The sequence below is a fragment of the Ambystoma mexicanum genome, chromosome 2q, assembly GCF_040938575.1.
Source record: "Ambystoma mexicanum isolate Mex_15411 chromosome 2q, UKY_AmexF1_1, whole genome shotgun sequence".
In the NCBI taxonomy this organism is placed as follows: Eukaryota; Metazoa; Chordata; class Amphibia; order Caudata; family Ambystomatidae; genus Ambystoma; species Ambystoma mexicanum.
The window spans coordinates 1,299,879,597-1,299,902,797 of record NC_090924.1 but is presented as its reverse complement, the minus strand read 5'-3'; the positions used below and the strand labels follow the sequence as shown (position 1 = coordinate 1,299,902,797).

At 45.5% G+C, this 23,201-nt stretch overlaps 1 protein-coding gene across 1 annotated transcript in view; it reads left to right on the top strand.

Annotated features, from left to right (window-relative positions):
- The window catches only part of COL6A6 (collagen type VI alpha 6 chain), an 858,285-nt gene that overhangs the window by 454,698 nt on the left and 380,386 nt on the right, over nt 1-23,201 (top strand). Inside the window, exons 10-14 of the mRNA XM_069646627.1 lie at nt 8,047-8,390; nt 8,477-8,555; nt 9,877-10,022; nt 13,480-13,572; nt 14,515-14,568. Of these exons, the coding sequence (XP_069502728.1) occupies nt 8,047-8,390; nt 8,477-8,555; nt 9,877-10,022; nt 13,480-13,572; nt 14,515-14,568 (716 nt within the window). The remainder of the gene's footprint in view (nt 1-8,046; nt 8,391-8,476; nt 8,556-9,876; nt 10,023-13,479; nt 13,573-14,514; nt 14,569-23,201) is intronic.

Genomic DNA, 23,201 nt, shown 5'->3' with positions numbered 1-23,201 from the left:
TTGCTTGGAGTGGCACTTGGCTTGGAGTGACAGCTACAAAGGAGTATATGGCGCATCCTTAGACTCAACAGCTGCCTTCGACACACTGGATCAGGGCTTACTATGGAAGAAATTAGCCAGTTGGGGTATCCTGGCTGGTCTCCTCACTTCACTTATTGCCCTACACTCTAAAACTGGCCTTCAAATACGCCTTCATAACAACGGGGCACTATCCAGGCAGATTGTGACCGCTGCGGGGGGTCCGACAGGGGATGTGTTGTCGCACCATGTATATTTAATTTATATCTGGCTGACATAATGGAGGCATTTGAGGAATCCTCACTGATTGCCCCTAACTTGTTACATCTTCACTTCCAATGCCTTGCCTATGTGAATGACTTCTTTTTGGTCGACGCAAGTAAAACCGATCTACAGCGCCCGGCCCTAATCAATTCCTTCGTGAAATTCATGGGGAAACATTCACTTATAGTTAATGAGTTGGTTTGGCAGGGAGTCTCTAAATTTCAAAGCCACTCCCCCTCCTCTAGATATAAGGGGTGGACGGTTGTCGTGTTCTGTAGAGGACACAGTTAACAGAGCCGCGGAGCTCCGTCATAAAGTGCATCCGCCAATAGGGAAGTGCGATGCTTGCGCATGCGCATGGTGGACATCCCGCGCTCGGCAGTTCGCCGGCGTGAAAAATAAAGAGAAGTTGAAACTCTCCGTAGCTACCGCATTTGATTGCCACGCTCTGGTGTTTGTATGCTGGTCATTCTCAGCATGTGCCTGCCCAGCAGTGGGTAAATCTGAAAGAACCCATAAAAGAAACACAACAGTGGTGTGGGGAATAGGCAATATGGAAGAGAGTTTGGCGGAGGAACCCCATATAAAAAAACATTTTATTTAGTTTTTTCAGCTAAAAATATTCTGAAAAAAACTCAGCAGAAAAAAAACCTGGCGATCTAAGAACATAAAACCCAAAAACAAACGAAGTAACTGGATTATGCTATGTCATGGTATGTTGTCATATTATTTTGTGTTATGTTAGGTTTTGCTACGTTATTGAGTTTCATATAGCTTGACTTCTGACAGTTGCATGCACAATGTGGATTTGCGTCCTTTAATAGAAACGAGGGAGTCTGAGGATAGTGGGAACAGCAGAGAAGAGCATGGTTGCTTTCACACAAAAATGGTGATGTGGGTCAAAGCAGAGAAACTGCCCTCTGCTGTGTGCGAGTATCTACATGTTGAAAAAACATGCAGTGTTGCCGGAAGGCTAATGCAAGGCAAACTGAAGAAAGCAGGCTCTGCTGTGGGTATGCGTCCATGGGATGATGTGCGTGTCGCTGTATTGTAGGGTGATGTCCCTGGTTGATCGAGTTGCCTGATGCTGGCAGATATTTGGAGTCAGTGTGCCAGCCTGTGTGTTCATAAGTAGGAAGGTTCCATGTCATTTCATCGCGGGATGTTTTTTCGCTGGTTTTTTTACCGCCGATTTTTTAACAAAAAAACCCATCGCATTTTTTATTTTTTTATTTTTGGGAGGGTCCCCCCAAGCCTCCATTCCCTTTAACTTTTATGTACTGCCTAACACCCACACTCCATATATAATATTTTTTAACCCCCCCCTAAACAATTACATGGGATTTTTCGTAAAAAAGAATTTGCGGTAAAAAAAAACCATTGAAAACCCATCCTATGCTTTGTAAAACCCATCCTGTGCTTTGTTTCGTCCGCTTCGTATCTTAGCCTTTCATCGACATAACAATCCTTAAGTAGAAAACATATGCAATCATATGTGCATTCAAACAATCAAGCCTGCCCATATGCAATAACCAGCACAGTGATAATAAATTCATAATTCCAAATTATAAAAAGTCATTACTGTGGTCGTAGATCATTGAAAAAAGAACACAGAAGCATGAATTGATATAGCAGTGTGCTAGCTCTGTTACAGAAGGCCTCCTCAGGTTTAATTCTTCTTGTTATCTATGCTCTGTGTCTGTGTAAGTATTTAGCAGTGGCAAAGACTGCGGTTTCATTATCCGTTCTTTTATAATAAGATATGACTTCTTTGACAGTCCTTGCTCTATGATAAAGCAATCTTGGCCTCAGGTATGCTTTTCTAAAATAGATGTATAGAGGGCAAATAGGCACAAAGGACCCGATTTATAGGAAATGCGCATATAGTCCGCAATGTCCGTCGTGCAGAAAAACGACTTTGCGCATCCCGGAGCGCAATAGATTCTGTGCGTGCTCTGCGTATTCATGAAATTTTGCCCGCAAAGTAACCCTATGCGCAAGTAGCGTCCGGAATGCCCACAACACGCCCTCACGCAAAGTAAATCCAGCCACGTATACCAATTTATGCGCCCGCCTCATCCGCGAAGTAAGGCACTGAGGCAATACTGCATGTACTCCCCCCCCCCAACCAAGGCAACACACTCCGGAAACATTGTGTGGGATTCCCTGTAACTATTCACAGTATCCCGTCAATATGCACACAATTTTTCGTAACTGTAGTCAGTCTCCGGTAAATCTGTGTGCGAATCCCTGTAAACCATGGCTGCACCCTGACATGCTGCATATGCGCTCCCCTAACTGCGATCAGCACCCCATCTGCCTGCACTCACCCCTACATTTCCAAACGGACCTCATCCTTTACACAGTGCTTCCTATGTGATTGGGGCCTTGCGCCTGCTTTCACGTGGTGGTGTGTTCGGGATCTTTGCATGCTGATTCCCCTGACCTGATGTTGCGGGGTCAGATCCATGAATACTCTTTCCTCGCGCATGCACTCCCTCGATACGCCCACATAATGCCTTGTTCTTCCTCATTCTGCGTGGAGAATGGGGAATATGCATGTTCCATCCCTACTTAAGTCTCAGAGTAAGGCACCCGACTGCATGCAGAGACATGCTGGACCAGTGTGGAGTGCCCGCAAGGTCCCGAAAAGGCCTGCAAAGTCGATTCCATGAATCATCGGAGGGGGTTTTGCGTGTTGACTGGTGAGCAAAGTCCCTATTCAGCATGCAGGAAATTCCGTAAATCAGCCCAATGTGTTTTCATCAATTTCAATGGTGGTCTTGCAGTACAAACTTTTGTCGCTAGTTTCGTTCCACTTGCTTTTCCGATATGCAAGGGGTAGGGCATTACATCCAAATTTCATATACAGGGATCACATAAACGCAGGTGTCATGGTATCTTGATTAATCTCATAACCTGGTTGCATTTTATTTTCCCAGAACTTAGTTCTAATGAACTCAGAATTGTTTCCATCTGCTCACCTTCCACCACCTTAGCATACAAATAATTTCACAACAATTGGCTCAGAAAAAGCATTGATTTCTGTAGGTTTGTTCCATGAATGTGCATGCCCAATGCCGTACATAAGAGGGCCAGGATATCTTAGACCCCGCATCTTGACAAAGAAGCCCTTTATTTACTCAATCCCCTGCATCCCCAGAGCCTAAGCCAGTAAAATACTGGTATTAGTGCGACAATATGACTTTAATGGCATGCGCAAAACTCTTCTTGTAAGAGAATTGTTGATGTATTTCTTGGGGCGCCAAGCACTCTCTCTTAGAACCCATTTTCTACTGTGCCCAGGGCTTCAGCGTCAAGGTAACCCCACATTTCTGCTCCATAAACGGCTCACACGCCTCCACTGCAGGGCGTGTTGTCTCTTTCCCTTTATCTTCCCCAAATGTTCCTGCTGCTCCACAGTCCCTTAATAGTTTAACACCTGCTGTTGCCCAGTGATTATTCCATTTCCCTGAAACGTCCTGTGCTCTTGAACATAATCACACCTCAGCTGAGACAAGAACAAAAAAGTCATGAACTCCAAAAGATCTCTAAAAAGGGAAAGGCTCAAAGAAAGCAAGACTGAGGTTTTGGCATCAAGTCAGCTGTAGCTCTGTGGTTACCGTTACTATGGCGACCACTGGACGCTCCCAAGAAAGTATCTCTGACTTTCTTCCCCAGTGGAATCTATGTAACCCTGATGTATGTACACTTTCTTGCATTGTCATTATCTGTCAGTGCCCTGGCGCGAATATCCTCTGTGTACAGGGCATACATATAAATAAATAAATAAATAAATAAGGCAAAAGAAACACGGGACCGGTAAGGAAGGAAGACGAAGGAGGTTAGGAGGTGCCTGGGAGAATAAAAAAAAAAAGCAAAATCACGCAGGAGGGAGTGTGAACAGTTGAGCTATAGTGGAGGAGAAGGAAAGGGAAGCAGAGAAAAAGCGATGGAATTGGAGGCACTTGGAATAAGGAACCCAAAATAAATCAAGGTAAAGTTGTGAAGTCAAAACGAGCACCTTGGAGAGGAACACTACCACTGTGGGTCCTAATTGCATGCATTTGAGGTCAAGTAAGTTGAATTGCAAAGTGTGCGCTGTGTAAAAACGCGCACTGGACCAGATTCTCAAAAACTAACGCAAATGAGAAAAGTGCAGAGGGTGCACTTTTCATTTGTGTCAGTTTTAGAAATGCGCAGGGTCCTTATTCTCAAAGGTGACCCGTGCATTTCTTGGGGGCTACGCGGCAGAGGTCAGAGCACACATCCGACCGTATTATTTGACAGGCTGCCATCAACCACATGGGTTAGGGGCCCTTAAGGGGCCAGTCCCTGTAAAATGTAAACGGGAATAAAGCATTTCCATCCCTGTTTGGGGACAAAAATGCAAGTGTAGCATTGGCAATTTGAACCACACCTATCGTTAATGACCCTGTCATGATTTGCACATCCCGTGCACCTGTTCCCAGCAGGCAGTGGGAAATCTGCCTCATTTCTGCGCATTTAAAAGTGCATCCCGTTTGTGAATTTGGTATATGATTTAAATTCCGCACACATTCAGAAAGAAGTAGTCCTGGGCTAACGTGGTAGAGTTAGCTCTCTCGGAGCCGAAGAAAGTACTCTACTTGGGAACGGAAACACTTTGGACGCTATTTAGGTTCTGCCAGGGTGGTGGCACTGCTTTAATTATACCGGGCTACCACCATTGTTAGACTGCCTTACCAGCATATGTGGTTCCACCGATGCCACACTGGCACCTCATACTACCTACCACCTCCACTCACCGTCCTGACCCCAGCACTACTTCCTGCATCAGAATCTCCTGCTTCTAATGTCAGCAGGAAGGGGAGAAAGGATCACCATGTGTCCTTGCACATACTGAGGCCCACCCCTTCATGCCAGTGTAGACAAGGGTTTGCAGCTTCACGCCACCAGTTTCCCGGGCTGATTCTGGCCATCCAATTGCCATGGTGACCGTACTACCCTTAGTAATGGTCAGCTATCGATCACCAGGGTAGGGATGCCAAATGTCAAACCATTCATCAGCCATGTTACCACACAATCATGCAAACGCATCAGTTGCCACCACAGAGACTCATTGCCATGTGACCGATCCACGCTGTGTCCGGTGCGGATCCAGCACTGGATCTTTCTTCCGTATTGCCCGATCCATGTGGTGTCCGGTGCAGATCCAGCACTGGATCTTTCTTCCGTATTGCCCGATCCATGTGGTGTCCGGTGCAGATCCAGCACTGGATCTTTCTTCCGTATTGCCCGATCCATGCTGTGTGCGGTGCGGAGCCCACACTGGATCTTTCTTCCGTATTGCCCGATCCATGCTGTGTACGGTGCGGATCCCACACTGGATCTTTCTTCCGTATTGCCCGATCCATGCTGTGTATGGTGCGGATCCAGCAATGGATCATTCTTCCGTATTGCCCGATCCACGCTGTGTCCGGTGCGGATCCAGCACTGGATCTTTCTTCCGTATTGCCCAATCCATGCTGTGTATGGTGCGGATCCAGCACTGGATCTTTCTTCCGTATTGCCCAATCCATGCTGTGTATGGTGCGGATCCAGCAATGGATCTTTCTTCCGTATTGCCCGATCCACACTGTGTCCGGTGCGGATCCAGCACTGGATCTTTCTTCCGTATTGCCCGATCCACGCTGTGTCCGGTGGGGATCAAGCACTGGATCTTTCTTCCGTATTGCTCGATCCATGTGGAGTCCGGTGCAGATCCAGCACTGGATCTTTCTTCCTTATTGCCTGATCCACATTGTGTCCGGTGCCGATCCAGGACTGGGTCTTTCTTCCATATTGCCCGATCCACACTGTGTCCGGTGCGGATCCAGCACTGGATCTTTCTTCCGTATTGCCCAATCCATGTGGTGTCCGGTGCAGATCCAGCACTGGATCTTTCTTCCGTATTGCCCGATCCACACTGTGTCCGGTGCGGATCCAGCACTGGATCTTTCTTCCGCATTGCCCGATCCACGGTGTGTCTGGTGCGGATCCAGCACTGGATCTTTCTTCCGTATTGCCCGATCCACGGTGTGTCTGGTGCGGATCCAGCACTGGATCTTTCTTCCGTATTGCCCGATCCACGCTGTGTCTCCGGTGCGGATCCAGCACTGGGTCTTTCTTCCGTATTGCCCGATCCACGCTGTGTCCGGTGGGGATCCAGTACTGGATCTTTCTTCCGTATTGCCCGATCCACGCTGTGTCTGGTGCGGATCCAGCACTGGATCTTTCTTCCGTATTGCCCGATCCACGCTGTGTCCGGTGCGGATCCAGCACTGGATCTTTCTTCCGTATTGCCCGATCCACGCTGTGTCCGGTGCGGATCCAGCACTGGATCTTTCTTCCGTATTGCCCGATCCACACTGTGTCCGGTGCAGATCCAGCACTGGATCTTTCTTCCGTATTGCCCGATGCACAGTGTGTCTGGTGCGGATCCAGCACTGGATCTTTCTTCCGTATTGCCCGATGCACAGTGTGTCTGGTGGGGATCAAGCACTGGATCTTTCTTCCGTATTGCCCGATCCACGCTGTGTCCGGTGGGGATCAAGCACTGGATCTTTCTTCCGTATTGCCTGATCCACGCTGTGTCCGGTGCGGATCCAGCACTGGATCTTTCTTCCGTATTGCCTGATCCACACTGTGTCCGGTGCAGATCCAGCACTGGATCTTTCTTCCGTATTGCCCGATGCACAGTGTGTCTGGTGCAGATCCAGCACTGGATCTTTCTTCCGTATTGCACGATCCACGCTGTGTCCGGTGCGGATCCAGCACTGGATCTTTCTTCCGTATTGCCCGATCCACACTGTGTCCGGTGCAGATCCAGCACTGGATCTTTCTTCCGTATTGCCCGATGCACAGTGTGTCTGGTGCAGATCCAGCACTGGATCTTTCTTCCGTATTGCCCGATCCACGCTGTGTCCGGTGGGGATCAAGCACTGGATCTTTCTTCCGTATTCTATGGCAATGCCATAAGATACAAAAGGTACTGGGTGGGCAGTAACGGGGCATCTCACGGTGGTTGTCGGGGAGATTATACCCTGTGATCCTAAGGTTGGGAAAATGGGGAGAACCCTCCCTTAATAAGTATGATAAATTGTTCATATACACTGTGATTGGCAAACGAAATATTGCTAGAGAAAGGGGTGCAGTGAACACACCAAGACTGGCCTCATGGAAATCGGATCTTGAACACGGTATGTCAGTGGAAGAAAGAGTGTACCGGACGCACGGTTGTCCACAAAGATGTGTGCGTATATGGAGTAACCAGGAGGACTCTGGTTAATACTTCCTATGATTTTCTTTTGTGACCGAACTTTCGTTATCTTTTTTTATGATGTCGGTTATATGGTTTCTGTCTTTTGGTTATTTCAGTACAAATGTTACACTTGCTTACCTCCTGGTATATGTTTCTGTTTTACTAGAACCGTGCTGAATGGCTATGTTGGAAAAATCTAATTGTGGTGTTAAAAAAATCCAACGCAGAGGCTCATTGGCTGATTAAAGCATCTACCGCTGTTTATGGTAAAAGTCATGTTTTCTATGTGGAATTAGGTGCTGGGGGTTAGGATGTTTATAGGAGCTGAAGTACATGGAGATAAAGAAACTTGGTCCGGATCTACCAGTTGTTGGTCAAGTGTGGAAGCCATCCGAATACATATTAGCCCTTAGAGTGCACTACTCTTGCTCTTGAAACAGTGTTACATTTCCTGGTACGTAACTTGAGTTTTATCCTATCAGATTGCCTCGTCGACGTTGTTGTGGGTTTTGACATCTCAACGCAGGACGATGGCGAGAGCCTCCTCGACGGCCAGACCCAGCTGAGAGAGCGCCTGCCCGACATCCTCAAGCAGATCACCTCGCTGAGCACGGTCACCTGCAGTCTAGGCACTAACACCCAAGCCAGTTTGGCCTTGCACGTGAAGAACACAGTCGCGCCCATCTCGTCCAATTTCCAAATCTACAGCGAAAACACCCTGAAGAGCCTGCAAGCGTTGAAGGTGAACGGTCCCTCACGCCTGGACGCGTCTTCGATGGAGTCACTCTGGGCGACATTCCAGAACAAATCAGCTGCTCAAGGCAAGGTATGGTGTACCCATCCCTCCCCCTTGGCCACCTTTAGTATCTCGTCCCCCCCTGCATTTACAACTCATGACTTGTCTTGGTTTAGGTGATAGTAGTCTTCACGGATGGACTGGACGGCGCTACAGAGGAGCTTGAAAGAATGTCAGAGAAGCTCCGGAAGGAAGGTACTGTTCAGTGGCACTACTAATGTCTGTTGCATGCAACATTGAGGATACTAATTCCAGGAAATGCTGCCAATCACCAGTCATTACATTTCTTACTACTCTCTTCCTTTATTCAAAATCCCATGCCCCCACATACAAGGGCCACCCACATGGACAGAGAGGACCAGTTGCCAGTCTGGAACCTCCTGACTTGCAATGGATCTTAAATATTGATCTGCGACATTCATATTCTTATAAAGGTCAACCTAATAATAACAAAATAATTCTTTTAAATAGCACTTCATCACATGTTCCTTCTGATTCTAAACGCTCTGTAACAGGGGTTTTACACCCAACTTAATGGTTCTCAATATAATGCCAGCAGATAGATGATGGGTGAGTCAGCCCTGCCAGGATTCACACATGTATCTGATGGGTGAGTCAGCCCTGCCAGGATTCAAACATGCATCTGATAGGTGAGTCAGCCCTGCCAGGATTCACACATGCATCTGATGGGTGTGTCAGCCCTGCCAGGATTCACACATGCATCTGATGAGTGAGTCAGCCCTGCCAGGATTCACACATGCATCTGATGAGTGAGTCAGCCCTGCCAGGATTCACACATGCATCTGATGAGTGAGTCAGCCCTGCCAGGATTCACACATGCATTTGATGGGCGAGTCAGCCCTGACAGGATTCACACATGCATCCGTGGGTTGCAAAGAGATCTCAGAAGCGAGCATTTAAATTAAATTGCAGAAACATCTTTCTGGCTTGAAGTGCCCTCTGAGTGTCTTTTCCTCCAATGAAAACAATGGCAATTGCATGATCTCCTGGAAATTCAAGTCTTTTTTCCATTTAAATATTTTTCTGGTTCGGTGTTAGACTTTCTCAAAGTCTTTAATGTGCTCGTTTTCAAATATTGCACCCACATCTGAGCATGGGATTCCATCAACCAACACGCTAAGTCATAGCCGACTGTTAAAATATATGATTTACAGAAAGATAATTTTCAGTAAGCACGTCCAACAGAGATGATCGGCCATTTTAAAATGATGTGACATCACAATGACCCAGGTTCCATACCTCTGTGATGGCATCTCCTTCCACATTCTACTGCTGGCTTGAGCACTGTGATAGTGGTCCATACACATATGGTAGTTATAAGGCAAAGCTAAACTTAGGAGCCGCCTTAGGCGCCACCAGAAGAGTGTCAAATTGGGTCTACAGAGGTCGAATTGCCAGTAATGGGTAATGGGGTGGGAAATTGTCACTTCTCGCAGGGTAGTAAAAATCCTAAAATTATCCATGCATACACAACAATCTGCTTCTGTTCCAACAGGGCTGAGCGCTTTCATCACTGTTGTTCTGGAAGGTGCCAGAGACATCCACAATATTCCGCACATTGAGTTTGGAAGAGGGTTTGGATACAGGACTCAGCTAACTGTTGGGATGCATGACGTTGGCAGAAGATTGTACAAGGAGCTGGTAAGTGGAAGTTGCTGGTCAACAAATGGGTTGTAGAAATTCCCAGGACATCTTGAAATACACCCTCTCGATAGTGCCCCATGTTGACTTCCAGTGAGTTCATGTTGCTGCACTGGCCTTAATTCAGGATAGGGCTCGCTAGGTTTTGCAGAAGAGCTGCATGGTTCTTATTTTGTAGAGGTTGATAATGTCTAGAGAGAATTATCTTCTGCTGGTTGAGCTGGTGGTCTCACCCCAATTTTTAAATGTTCAAGTGTCCATTTCACTAAGATCATCAACCCATGTGGGATAATGTCCCTTCAAGGAGGAGAAATCGAGCAATCGATTGTTTACATTGTTTTTTTCTTTATTGGGTATTATACAGGAATATACACAAAACAAAAGAGCACAGTTCCCCCCTCCCTCACACCATAACCACCCTCCCCCCCATCCAACAGTTCCGTATAGGCCATTAATAAGAAAAAATCACATATGTTTCAGGAATTCCACCCATATGTCCTCATACAATTTGACTTTCTGCTGTAGCCTAAAGATCACTCTTTCATTCAGAGACATCCTAACCAGCTCTTGCGACCAATCATGTATTGTAGGCTATTCCCACTCTCCTAGTATACGTTTCTTGGGCAAATGAGCAGCCCTAAAGAACCAGCATGTTTGAGGATATTGAAGGTCCATTACCAAAGGATCATCCCCCAAAATAATAGTTTCAAAATTAAAATCCAATTGTAAATTCAAAACCCTATATATTTCCCCGGTCACCACGACCCAAAAAGGTCTGATCTTGCTGAATTCCTACCAGCCCCAACACGCCTCTGAATCTGTCATACACCACATGTTAAGTCTCACCGGAGTACAATACAGTCTATCAGAAACTTTATTTTTCTTACCCTCTCATGCAGGTTCAGAGATGTCGACACATGCCCCCCCCATCTAACTACTGTCAAATCAGAGTGTCCCGGAAGGGCTATTAGACCATGTTGCCAATAACTCAATATTTGGGCCTTTAGCCCCTGCTAAAGTCCTTTATATCTTTGAGGCCAGATGACCTTGTGCATTGAGTTCAAGCAACTGATGCCCTGTTGTGACCCTAAGTGGGGTCTGTAGGTCAAAGGATACACTGGTAGCCAGGAGGAATCTTCAGTTGCTTTAATCAGATGACACATAGGAGATTCTTCAGATATATTCAGGATCAGAGCAGAGCCCACTGGCTCCCACCACCCAGGCTACATAATCTTAACTGTCCCTGGGTAGAACCCTCACCACACAGCATTCCACACAATCATACCCAAACGCTCCATTCATGACATCACCACTCAGGCACTCATCATACGTGCAAACAAGTGGACAGAGAAGAGGGAGTATCACCCTTAACATGCCCCAAATCAAAACTTTCAATGGGAGTTATATAGCCCCCAACAGAACAATCATGCAGATACCATTGGCCTGATTCATGCAATTATATTGCGCAGTAAATATGGACTTTGCGCGCCAAACTGCATGTGAAATCCTGTTTGTCGATTCATGGAATCGACTGCGCAGCACTTATTCATACTTTGCAGGGACTTTGTGCATGCTCGGAACGTCTCTTTGAGCGGCCGAGTGCCTTGCGTGAGACACCACGCAGAGCGTGAGTGTGGCTTGCACAGAGGGCAGGGAAGAGAGCGGAACTCGTAAAATGAGAAGAACAAGGTAAAATGTGGGTGTTACGAGGGACAGCCTGCAGGCAGTCCATTGCATGCCCAATATTCCACGGACCAATGCATATTCATGGCTCCGACGAGGGATATGGCCACGCAAAGCCCTCATACTATCCGCCACCCGAAGGCAGGCGTACAGACACTTGCACATAGGAATCACCATGCAGAGGTAAGATCGGGTGTCGGATTTATGGGTGCATGTACGCAGCCGGGATTCCGATCTAACTTAGAGGCACGCATACGTATTGTATCAGGGTGCAGGAATGGTTTATGGGGTTTCGCAGGCAGATTTTCTGAGTTTTATCCGAGTTACGATTAATTGTACGCATGGTGTCTGGGTGCCTGTAACAGTTACGAGGGACCCCCGCAGAGTTCCCGAGATGCAGGTTTGCTTGTGGGGAACGCCACGCACTGTTTAAAGTGTGCATGTATTTGCGCCCGGGGGAGCACGTAAAGGTAGCTGTGTCTGGCTGTTTTTGCTTTGCGTGGGGGCATTCCAGCTGTGATTTGCGTATACGGTTACTTTGCTTGAACAATTCCATGATAACGCAGAGCGTGCAGAAAACATGTGCGCGCAGGTTTGCCCAGAGTTGTTTTCAGCCCACGGGCTTTGAGGACTTTTGCCCGCTATTGCATGAATCAGGCCCATAGTTTCTCGAAGTGTTTTGAAGGGTACCCATTTATGGTCCTTCATGACATCTCCAATGTTGAAACAAGAGATCATCTTCTTCCCTTGCTTAATCTTCAGGTTCAACCAGACTGAAGAGCATTCATTGTGGAGTGCATTACGGTTAAAGAATCCAGACAACTGAATCCAGCAATGCCACAGAAATTCTGCAGGCAAGGACGATTTAATGCCTTTCGGATTATTGGATATCAAGAGTGACCTGGGCTACAACAGCATATTCAGACTCGTTTCTGATATAGTCCAATCCTCTGGAGACTCCCTACAACTGGAATGAGATTTTTTGCCGTGTGGGACAGATGGTACACTTTTAAGTCAGGCACCCCTAATCCACCCTTTTCGTATGGGAGTTGTCATTTCCACAGTTTCGGGCGAGCGATGCTGTACTCTAAAAAGGGGGGAGATGTCACGTTGTAACGTGACTAGTGCTACCCTCCCACATCGTTATATGGGTGGCTTTTAGTTCGGGCCACATTGGGAGAAAAGGGTCGTTGGGCTAGGGAGGGGAGCGGTAATGTGAATGGCCCTGACAGGACTTGGCCTGATGATCCTGCTTATATAGCCTTGTGCCTTGCCTGCATTCAGGCTCTCACAATCATGTGAGATAAAATGGCCTCTGAAATCTTTGAGCAGCTCTTTGGAACGAGGTAACTGTTGCCCTGAGAATGTGCTCCACTCATCCAAGTCTATTTGTGGGGGGACAATGCATGCGGGCACATGTACATTTCTTAGAAGGGGCCCCAATGTCTATCTGTGTTACACCGGTAGCACACTGAAGCGTACACACTGACTCAACACATCTCAGTGGCGGCATGTGCCTTATCGAGCACCTTATGCAATAGGACCTGGATTTCTATTCTAGCTTTGGATGCACTTTCATAAAATCGACTGTGCATGCGCTGCTTTGCAATGTTGTACAGCGCCGTCTTGTCTGGAGTATTTCAAGTAGTCAAAGGCTTGGGGGGAGACCATGGTATTTTATCATCCACATTGCCAACAAATCACATGTTCCTATTTTCTTATGAGCGTGGCTTTGTGCCTTCGAAGGACTGAGTCCTTTCTCCCTTTTCTCCAGTCCCAAGTTGCTGAAAAGAAATGCTGCTGCACCTTCTGCAAGTGTATTGGTGATGAAGGCTCCGTCGGAACCTATGGAAAACCGGGGGAGAAGGTGAGAGAATCTTTCCAAATGTTCATGAATTTAGGGAAGACCGGGGTGATGTGACACCATACGAAAGAAAGTTTGTAAAAACGTAATCGCCTAATGACTTTTGTAAGATTCTATAGGTCGTTAATGCTGGACAAGAACTTCACTCCACGTAGTTAGAAAGTAGCATGATGGTAGCAGCAGACACGCTAGCCACTATATACATATGTACAGGACAAGCGTCTGCAACCTGGCGCTCTTCAGATATTTTGGACTACAACTCCCATGATCCCTCACCATTGTCTACACTGGCTAGAGCTGGTGAGAGTTGTAGTCCAAAACATCTGGAGAGCTGAATCTTGCAGAGGTTTGGTATAGGACAGGCCTCACACACAGAAGGGCATGGTCTTCCTAAATCCAGCTGCCTCCTCTGAAGTCTGTCCTTCGTGCTACAGTGACGGCAGCAATGGGTGCCAGGCAGTTTAAACAGTTTACGCCTTTTTTAAGGCAACTCCACCTGCTCCCATTGAATGAAACTATATATTTCAAAGTGTTGTATATTGCCCAAACTACTGTATTTGACTCCTTATATTCAGCACTCTGGGTGTTTCTTGGATTTGAGTAGAGATGACCATCTTCATCCAGAGGGTTTACGTCTTAGGAAGTCCAGCCTCATGTTCGAACAAACACCCCATCAATTCTCTGCTCTTCTTATGTTTGGAACATTGCTGAAAAGTTGACTTGGGATCAGACGTTCGGTTGACGACTTCTCCACTTCTCGGGCTTAAAAAAATGAATCTAGAGGTTTCTGATCTGTATTTTTTCATGTCAATGCATTTAAAACATTCATACTGTCACATGGCATGCGGTAGATCAAGTGTGTGTGATCATCAAAAGTATTCCTATGTAGAGTTCCAAAGTTCAGTATTAGTCACGCACTCATAAGCATTCTCTGTACTTTTGCAGGGACGTGCAGGTTTAAAAGGACACCTGGGACATTCCGGAGAAGAAGGAGCAGAGGTAAATTTGCCCATTTGGGATTCTTAACCTTTCTGTGGTAATCACTGTTTCCTTAGTGTACGTATGACAAGATGTTTTGAGAGTCTTTCCATTTCATTGAACCAACTGTTATATTTATTGTCTTTTTATATGTTTTTGGGTGGATGTTTGCTAGTTGACATGCAGTTAGCATGTTTTATTTTCAGATTTAGTCATTATGTCAGGGGGTAAAAATGTCAGTGGACTTGATGTCTGAAAGACTCTGAAATACAATGATACAAGCATTGCTTGAGTTTACATTTAGGACTTTCAGTGGCTTATCACAGCACGAATGTTGATGAATTTTCCTTATTTTACTGATCAGCACTTGAATAAAATATGGTAAATGATCAGAGCAGGAAGTAACAATTGCAGGGCTGATATTCTGAACCAATTAGCTTTATGCTCAAATATCAGCGACAATTAATAATCCTTTGGTATCATGAGTGATGTAACCAAGGTAACCAAGGTTTTGCCAATATTCAGGATTCCTAAGGGCAAGTGCTATGAATTCCTTTGATCAGCACCAGAACAAGTCAATCATCCTAAAATGTCAATTCCTGTAGCATATTTAGACATTAAATCATGATATTAAAAGCATGAATTAAGGAGTGCATTGGATGGCCTGGAGGATTGCCAAGAGCAATTGCCAGAGGTTTAAGATTAATTCTAAACTTTCCAACCATCACCTCTTTTGTTCTGTCAAATTCACCCCGAGTGGGACGGAAATGCCCAGACGTGGGTCCTGAACCTCCTGGACCTAGAGACCCAAGCTACTCCTCACTGATGAAGCCCAACAAGGCGGAAACATGTCTGGGATTGATTGTAATCTCGTGCAGAAGCAATGTGACTGAACAGTTTGTGCTGGGCTGCCCCTTTAGGGAGGGGACCAAATGGTCTTTCCCCTTTCTTGAATGGCTTGGCAGGCTGAAGAATGATGGTCTGGAGGGTTGCCCAGAGCAATTGCCAGAGGTTTAAGATTCATTCTAAATCTTCCAGCCATCACCTCTTTTGTTTTGGCAGGAGGGAGCTGGATACCATGAGCAGACCTTCAGCAGTCCCTATAAAGCAATGTATACTACCTGTAGGCACTCACAAAGTACTTCTGTCTCCACCCTCACCCTCTAGCCTTCAGACCTATTACGTCCTATAGACACAATGGAAATATGGCATGTCAGCAGATGTGGAGGGTTCTCTTAAGCACCCCCAAAAAAGATCATCTTTTGCCATAAACACGCCTATAATGATACTTCCTTACCCTTATAAAATCACTGCGACTCAATACCTACCACTATACAGCAGGAGATTGGTGCTCTTCTGTCCCTCACAGCCACCACCATTGGGTGCATAAAGTTTCTCAGACGATAGTCAGTGTTTCACGTGGCACAACAGCAAAGCTGGAAATACTGGAAAAGAAATTTGCAGAAGTCATGAATGTGACCTTGAAAGTAAGAAGTGATGCAACAATCTGTGACCATTTGATTCGCCGGAAAGTACCACTCCTCTTATCTGCATTATTTGCTAGGGATAATGCTTGGCACATCTTGAAATTCCACAGACTCAGACAAAGGATGCCCTTCAGTGACCCAATCAAACTGATAGGGAATCATGCGATATGTCTTAGGACAGGGGTGCACAACTGATTTTGACAGATGGCCGAAAGTACCTTACATGAGGACTATAGTGAGCCTAAAAGTAAATGTGGGCGGGGCGGTAGGCGGGGCGGTAGGCGGAGCGTGGCAGGAGGCTTTTTAAACCCCCAATTTGTATTAAAAACATGGAAAAAGAATATGCTTTTGAGGGGTAACGATTTTTATTTGCATTTCAAACTTACATTTTGTACTACACATTTTCCATTGTTATAATGTATTTCTATTTAGTTATTGTATCTCGTCTGTTTAATTAACTTATATATATTTTATTGACCCTAGATTGGACATTCCGTTATTTTGGACTGCTATAGTTTGCTGTTTGGGTTGCCCAAGAGGAGTATGGCCTTCGTTGAGTCAGGTTTCCTCAAAAAGCAAAGGATGTACATCTCCTAACCTTGCCTGTTTTAGCCTTATTATTGGGTTCATTCTTGGAGTGCAACACTATGCCCCATGGCTCCCACCCCCAACCAAACACTATGCCCCATGGCTCCCTCGACCCCCAACCAAACACTATGCCCCATGGCCCCCACCCCTCAACCAAACACTATGCCCCATGGCTCACTCAACCCCCAACCAAACACTATGCCCCATGGCTCCCTCAACCCCCAACCAAACACTATGCCCCATGGCCCCCACCCCTCAACCAAACACTATGCCCCGTGGCTCCCTCAACCCCCAACCAAACACTATGCCCCATGGCTCCCTCAACCCCCTCGCGGGACCTTTTGCATGACTCTTATGCACCTTAAGCAGGGCACGCAGCGAATTTGTATTACTTTGTAGGAGGCAACCACAGGCACTTTAACTAACACTGCAAAAATATTTTGCAATTTCCTGCAATGTTAGTCCATCAGGCTCTACTAGCAGCCTTAGTCCGCACTCAGATTCGGCCCCTAGTCTAATTTTGCACCGAGGCGCCACCACCCACTGCCTTTTCCAATATGTCTCCACCAGTGCTATCCTGCACTATGAATAATCTGTCCATCACAGAATAATTCGAACAGCATGGTATTATAAATATCGCGCTCATGCCGTGGCTACTCTATAACTCGGAGCAGCATCACCATCTCGGGCAGCATACACTCTGCACCTAAGGCTCTGGTTAACACCACCATAATGTCTCCACCACGACAACCATTAGCCACTTTAGCCAACTTACCTGACTCATATCCTTCTTATTCATCTTTAGGCCTCTGACTTTCGCAGACAGCCTCCCAGTCTAAATCTATCACTGGACCATCAAGACCTGAACCTAGGCGTCTACTTACCTGAACATGGTAGGTCCACTATTTTGCAGCATCTCTCTTTACAACTATCAGAAACCACCCTCCGGGCACTAACCCAGTCCCCTGTCATCAGTAGGTGGACATCCTTTAAACCTCAACCCGACCACAAACAGACTGTCCTGAAGACTGCTCGGTATCACTCAGCAGTGCTGCTTTACTCGATACAGCCACTGTCAGTTGCCATCTGTAATCCGAACCAGAAACACCTAATTGTGTGTCGACAATGTTATTGCATTGTCATTTCAAGCAATACATGAAATACCTCTGTCACTCTGCTTACTAACCCACACATATGCAGACCATAATGTACCTAACAATGTACATCAATGTACATCTTCAGCGCCACGGCACAGTTTGTAAATATGTCTTGTTTTTTGTTAGTATAAATTAAAAGTATTGTTTAAATATTTCTGTATCGAAAGGTGTTTTCTCTAAAGCTAGCAACTGTCTAGCTGTGCTGCGAAATTGTGACCCTATGTCACGCCCTTGGTTAGGGTAGCTTCGACTCACTTTTGCTCTTACTGTACTTCCTACCCTCTTGAGTCAAGCCCCCTTCAAAAAGAGGGTCCCGCCCTTGTTTTTCTCATCCCCTTGTACAACCTTCCGGTTGTTGGGCATCATTAATTTGATCAACATTAAATGGAGAACGTCAACATTGTTAGATTCTTTGATGATCTATACAAGAAACTTCTTGACACCCCATCGCTCCTTGGTGTAACTACAACACCAGCAGCGCCGGCCAAAGACCCGGCACTTGGCACTTAATGATCTAGATATCTTACTACAAAAAAAGAAAAAACTTATTCGGACTGAATCACATGGCCAATTAATGCTAGAATACCTAAAAGCTGGCATCATCCCAGAAGGTTTACAGGTAAAAAATATACCTAGGGTATTCCTCGATAATCCACGCTTTATGACTAAATTCAGTGGTGTCGGCAATAAATGTTTGCACGATTGGGTCATCCTAGTAATAGAGACAGCTGAGGAGGAAACCAAGGTGCAGAAAGAAGAACTCACAATACTAGAAACCCAAATCAAGAAAGACTCCATAATTCCGGACATAAAAGCCCAACTGGACAAGAATGAAGAAGAAATCAAGAAATTCCAAAACTTCACAATTGACAAAAAACTGTGGAAACTCCAAAACGACATCAAGAACTACAAAGAGGAGAAGACTTATCCATACCTGGTCCCTGGCTTCTACAACCAATTGAACCTCAGCGGATCAACCAACAGGCAAAACCCACGAAGACAACAGAGGAAGAAATTTGTGACTTTCTCCAATAGTTCCAACAGCATTGACTCTGATTCAACAACTAGTGGACAGGGGAACCCGCAACAGGCTTCACGTTTTCAAGGGAGGGGACAACGAGGCAGGCCCCGATACCAAGGCCGGCATCCAATGCGCACCCGACAATGGGTCCCCGCACAACAAACATGGTGATCCCGATCTTCAACCTCAGCGATCACATTTTGTCCTCCAATGAAGTCGATGTCCTTAGTAAAGGCCGAAGCTTCATACGAAGCACAAATGCCAATCTATTCACCACAGAGGTCGAACTACGAATTATTTTTAGAACTATCCACCTTCAATACTTCTTCAGAGATAGCACCGTAAAGGAGCCACCTAAATTTACGGGCCTTAAACCTTCTTCAAATTTCACCCCCCTCTCATCCATGGTTTGCCCTGAAATCTTGTCTATTTAAAACCACATCCTCTCTGAACTACACAAGAATTTCGACAGAAAAATCTATGTCAAAAACAACCTTTCAGCCGCCCAACGAATAGCATTGCAGACACTCGAAAGTAACAAAACCTTCCTCATCAAACCAGCCGACAAAGGTGGGGGTATAGTCCTCTGGGGTCACACCCTGTATGACGCAGAAGTCATCAGACAACTCTCCAACACAAGATTCTACCAACAGATACCATCCAATCCAACTCTGAGGATTCTATCCGAAATCACAAGTCTCATGAGCCACGCACACGATGAGGGATGGATAGACGACGATGAGAAAGCATTCTTGGTAAACCAACACCCAATCATCCCAGCTTTTTATTTACTCCCCAAGATCCCTAAAAAACAAGTAAACCCACCAGGCAGACCCATCGTGGCTGACATTGGATTGGTTTTGGAACCTCTATCCATCTACATTGATTACTTTCTAAGGCCTTTCATCTGCAAAATGCCCTCCTACATTCAAGATACAACGGCCATGCTAAAGAGGTTGGATACCCTACAAGCGGAACAAGATGATTTACTAGTAACCCTAGATGTGGAATCGTTGTACACAAGTATTCCCCAAATTGAGTGCCTAGAAGTTCTTAAAACTTACCTAGAAGAAAGAACAAAAACAGAACCACCTACAGCGTTCCTGCTTGAATGCACAAGAATAGCTCTCATGGAAAACTACTTTATCTACAAACAGAACTTTTACCAGCAGTGGTTCGGCACCAGTATGTGGGCTACTTTCGCCCCGGATGTAGCCAATCTATTCATGGATGTTTTTAAAAAAGACTCAATTTACAACAAACTCAACACTTTTAAACAATCTATTGGATGCTGGTTACGGTATATAGACAACGTTTTCATAATTTGGAAAGGGACAGAAGAAGACCTCCTCCTGTTTCAACAATGGCTCAATTCGCGCAATGATTGCATAAAATTCACCATCAACCACAGTAAAACCCATATACCTTTTTTGGACCTAGAAATTTACAAATGTCAAGACAACTCTCTAGGCACCACTCTTTATTGCAAACCAACGTCTAAAAACACCCTCCTTGAATACTCAAGTTTACATCCTTCAAGCCTCAAAATGAACCTCCCATATGGTCAATTTCTACGAATAAGAAGAAACTGTTCCACACCATGCGAATACGATTCAAAAAGTAAAGAACTGGCTATCCGTTTAAAAGAAAGAGGCTACCCAAGACACATAGTCCGCCAAGCCCGCAAGCGCGTAAAAAACACCAATAGGGACTCCTGCCTCACACCGAGCAAGAGAGAACAATCGACCACCAAGATGCCTTGCGTAACCACGTTCACTCCACTAAGCAACTCCATCAGAAAAGTCATCCTAAAACATTGGAACATACTCCAGACTGATTCCTTCAAACCAGAGAAACCTCGGTTTGCGTTTAAACGCAGCCACAACCTAAAAGATCGACTAGTGCATACATACACTGAAGTTGTCCCCTTAAGTAACCAACAGACCACTTTATTGAATCTCCCGTCAGTGAAAGGACACTTTAAATGCGGTTCTTGCTCTGTCTGCTCTCTGACAAATAATCTCAAAACCATTGATTTAAAAGGAAATCCCTGTACCCTCAACTCCTTCACGAATTAGAGAACGAAATGGTCCGTGTATATAATCAAATGCCCCTGCGACCTCATCTATGTTGGTAAATCAAAAAGAGAGATACGACAACGTATCTGTGAACACCGCTCCTGTGTGCGCAACCAAGTTGATGACAAACCATTGGTGGCACATTTCAAGGTCAAGAACCATACCCACAATGACATTTTCTGGGCAATCTTACAAACAGTGGACAGCCCCTTCCGAGGAGGGGACAGAGACCTAGCCCTGCGCAAACTCGAGCAGAAATGGATTTACCGTTTAGCTCTGTCAGACAAGGCCAAAACATTTCAATAGGTTGGAACCTTTTTTTCAATAAGTAAACATCTATGAACCTTCTCAGTTTATTCAAAAACCACTGAGAGAAGAGACTTGCATATGACATTTTGTCCACACCATCTAGACTTTGTCCTTGGTAATGTTACAACCATGGCTCTTTATACATGCATACAAGCCGTGTGGCCCCATTGTGATCACTGTACCCCTGTATGGGTTTTTCCCCAATCCCGCCTTTTGCCATCAATATTTTCTGACAAAATGTGGACCTTTTTCCTGTCAAACCATATATCATGAACAATTGTATTTGAATTATCACACTGCTTATAATACTCATATACAATGATATACGCCTGTTGCGTTACCAAATAATGCACGTCTCTGCTCACAGTTTGGAGATACCACTGTAATCACTGGAAGCCTAGTCTGGGTTTCTTGCCATGCCGCCTTGGCTCACCGATTGTGACCAATGTGGCTTTTGTATTACATGGCCACGGTAGTTATCGTTAAGTTGCTGTTTCCATAGGAAGAGCACTTTTTGGGCAGCTTATAACTTTTCTCTCCCTGGACGGATCCTCACCAAACTTTGCCAAAAAGGTATTTGGGTCACTCTGAATTTTTTTGCTCGCGTCTACAGCCCAAACCGCTGGACGGATTTTCACCAAATTTGGACCAGGAGCAGCGGCTTGGTCCCGAAAGCGTGCTTTTGCAAATTTGGTGAAAATCCGTCCAAAATGACCAAAAAGTAGGTAAAAAAAAAAATTAGTGATACCTGTGTTCGGTCTGCGGACGGACTTCCCTGTTAACTCCGCGGACAGTGTCCTGATTGGCCAATCGGCTTGCGTGATGTTTGCAGACATGCAATGTGTTTGCTGATTGGACGGCGTGAAGCACGTCAGATTTTCGGTAGTGCCCGCCATCTTGGATTCGTGGTCGCCCACGGACAGCGCAGTGAAACTTTGTTCAAAATTTGTATTTAGTAGAGTGTGTTGGTGTGTAGGAGTGTTTGGGGAGGGTGGGAGTGTATGGGATAGGATGAAAGATGTGTTTTTTATGTGTTAGACGTTCTTTTTGTGTTCGATTTGTCTGCGGACATCATGGGTGTTCTGAAATGTTTTAAATAAACTGAATGGGGGGTGTTCTGAGGACTCAATATGTGTCAAGCAAACTGAAACCGTTCTAAGAACACTCGCAGTGTCCTGAAATGTTCGCAAATAAACAAAATGGGGGTGTTCTGAAGACGTTGTCGAACACTCGCTGTGTCCTGAAATGTTTGCAAATATGAATGGGGTTGTGGCTGACAAGTTGAATGTGTTCTAAGAACAGTCGCGGTGTCCTGAAATGTTCGCAAATAAACAAAATGGGGGTGTCCTGAGGACGCTGTCCGTATTGTTCTCTGTCAAGTTGAATGTGTTCTAAGAACACTTGCGGTGTCCTGAAATGTTCGCAAATAAACAAAATGGGGTGTTCTGAAGACATTTCTAAGAACACTCGCAGTGTCCTGGAATGTTCGTAGGGGGTGTCCTGAAGGCGTAGTCCGTATTGTTCGCTGGAAAGTTGAATGTGTTCTGAGAACACTCTCAGTGTCCTGAAATGTTCGCAAATAAACAAAATGGGGGTGTCCTGAGGACACTGTCCGTATTGTTCGTTGTCAAGTTGAAAGTGCTCTAAGAACTATTGCGTTGTTCTGAAATGTTCGTAGGGGTGTCCTGAAAACGCTGTCCGTATTGTTCGCTGGCAAGTTGAAAGTGTTCTAAGAACACTCATAATGTCCGCGGACATTAAAAGTTTCCATAGACCATAGTTGAAATGTTTGACTCTATGGATGTGATATGCTGCGGTGGTTGTTGCCAGGGCATAGAGTCTTGGGTGTATGGCCATTCGGCCATACACCCAAGACTGTATGCCCTGGCAACAACCACCGCAGCATATCACATTCATATTTGCTTATAACTTTGGGTGAAAAACAAATGTATAAGGAACAAAGGTATTAAATACTATGGATGTGATATGCTGCTATGGTTCTCCTTATTATTGT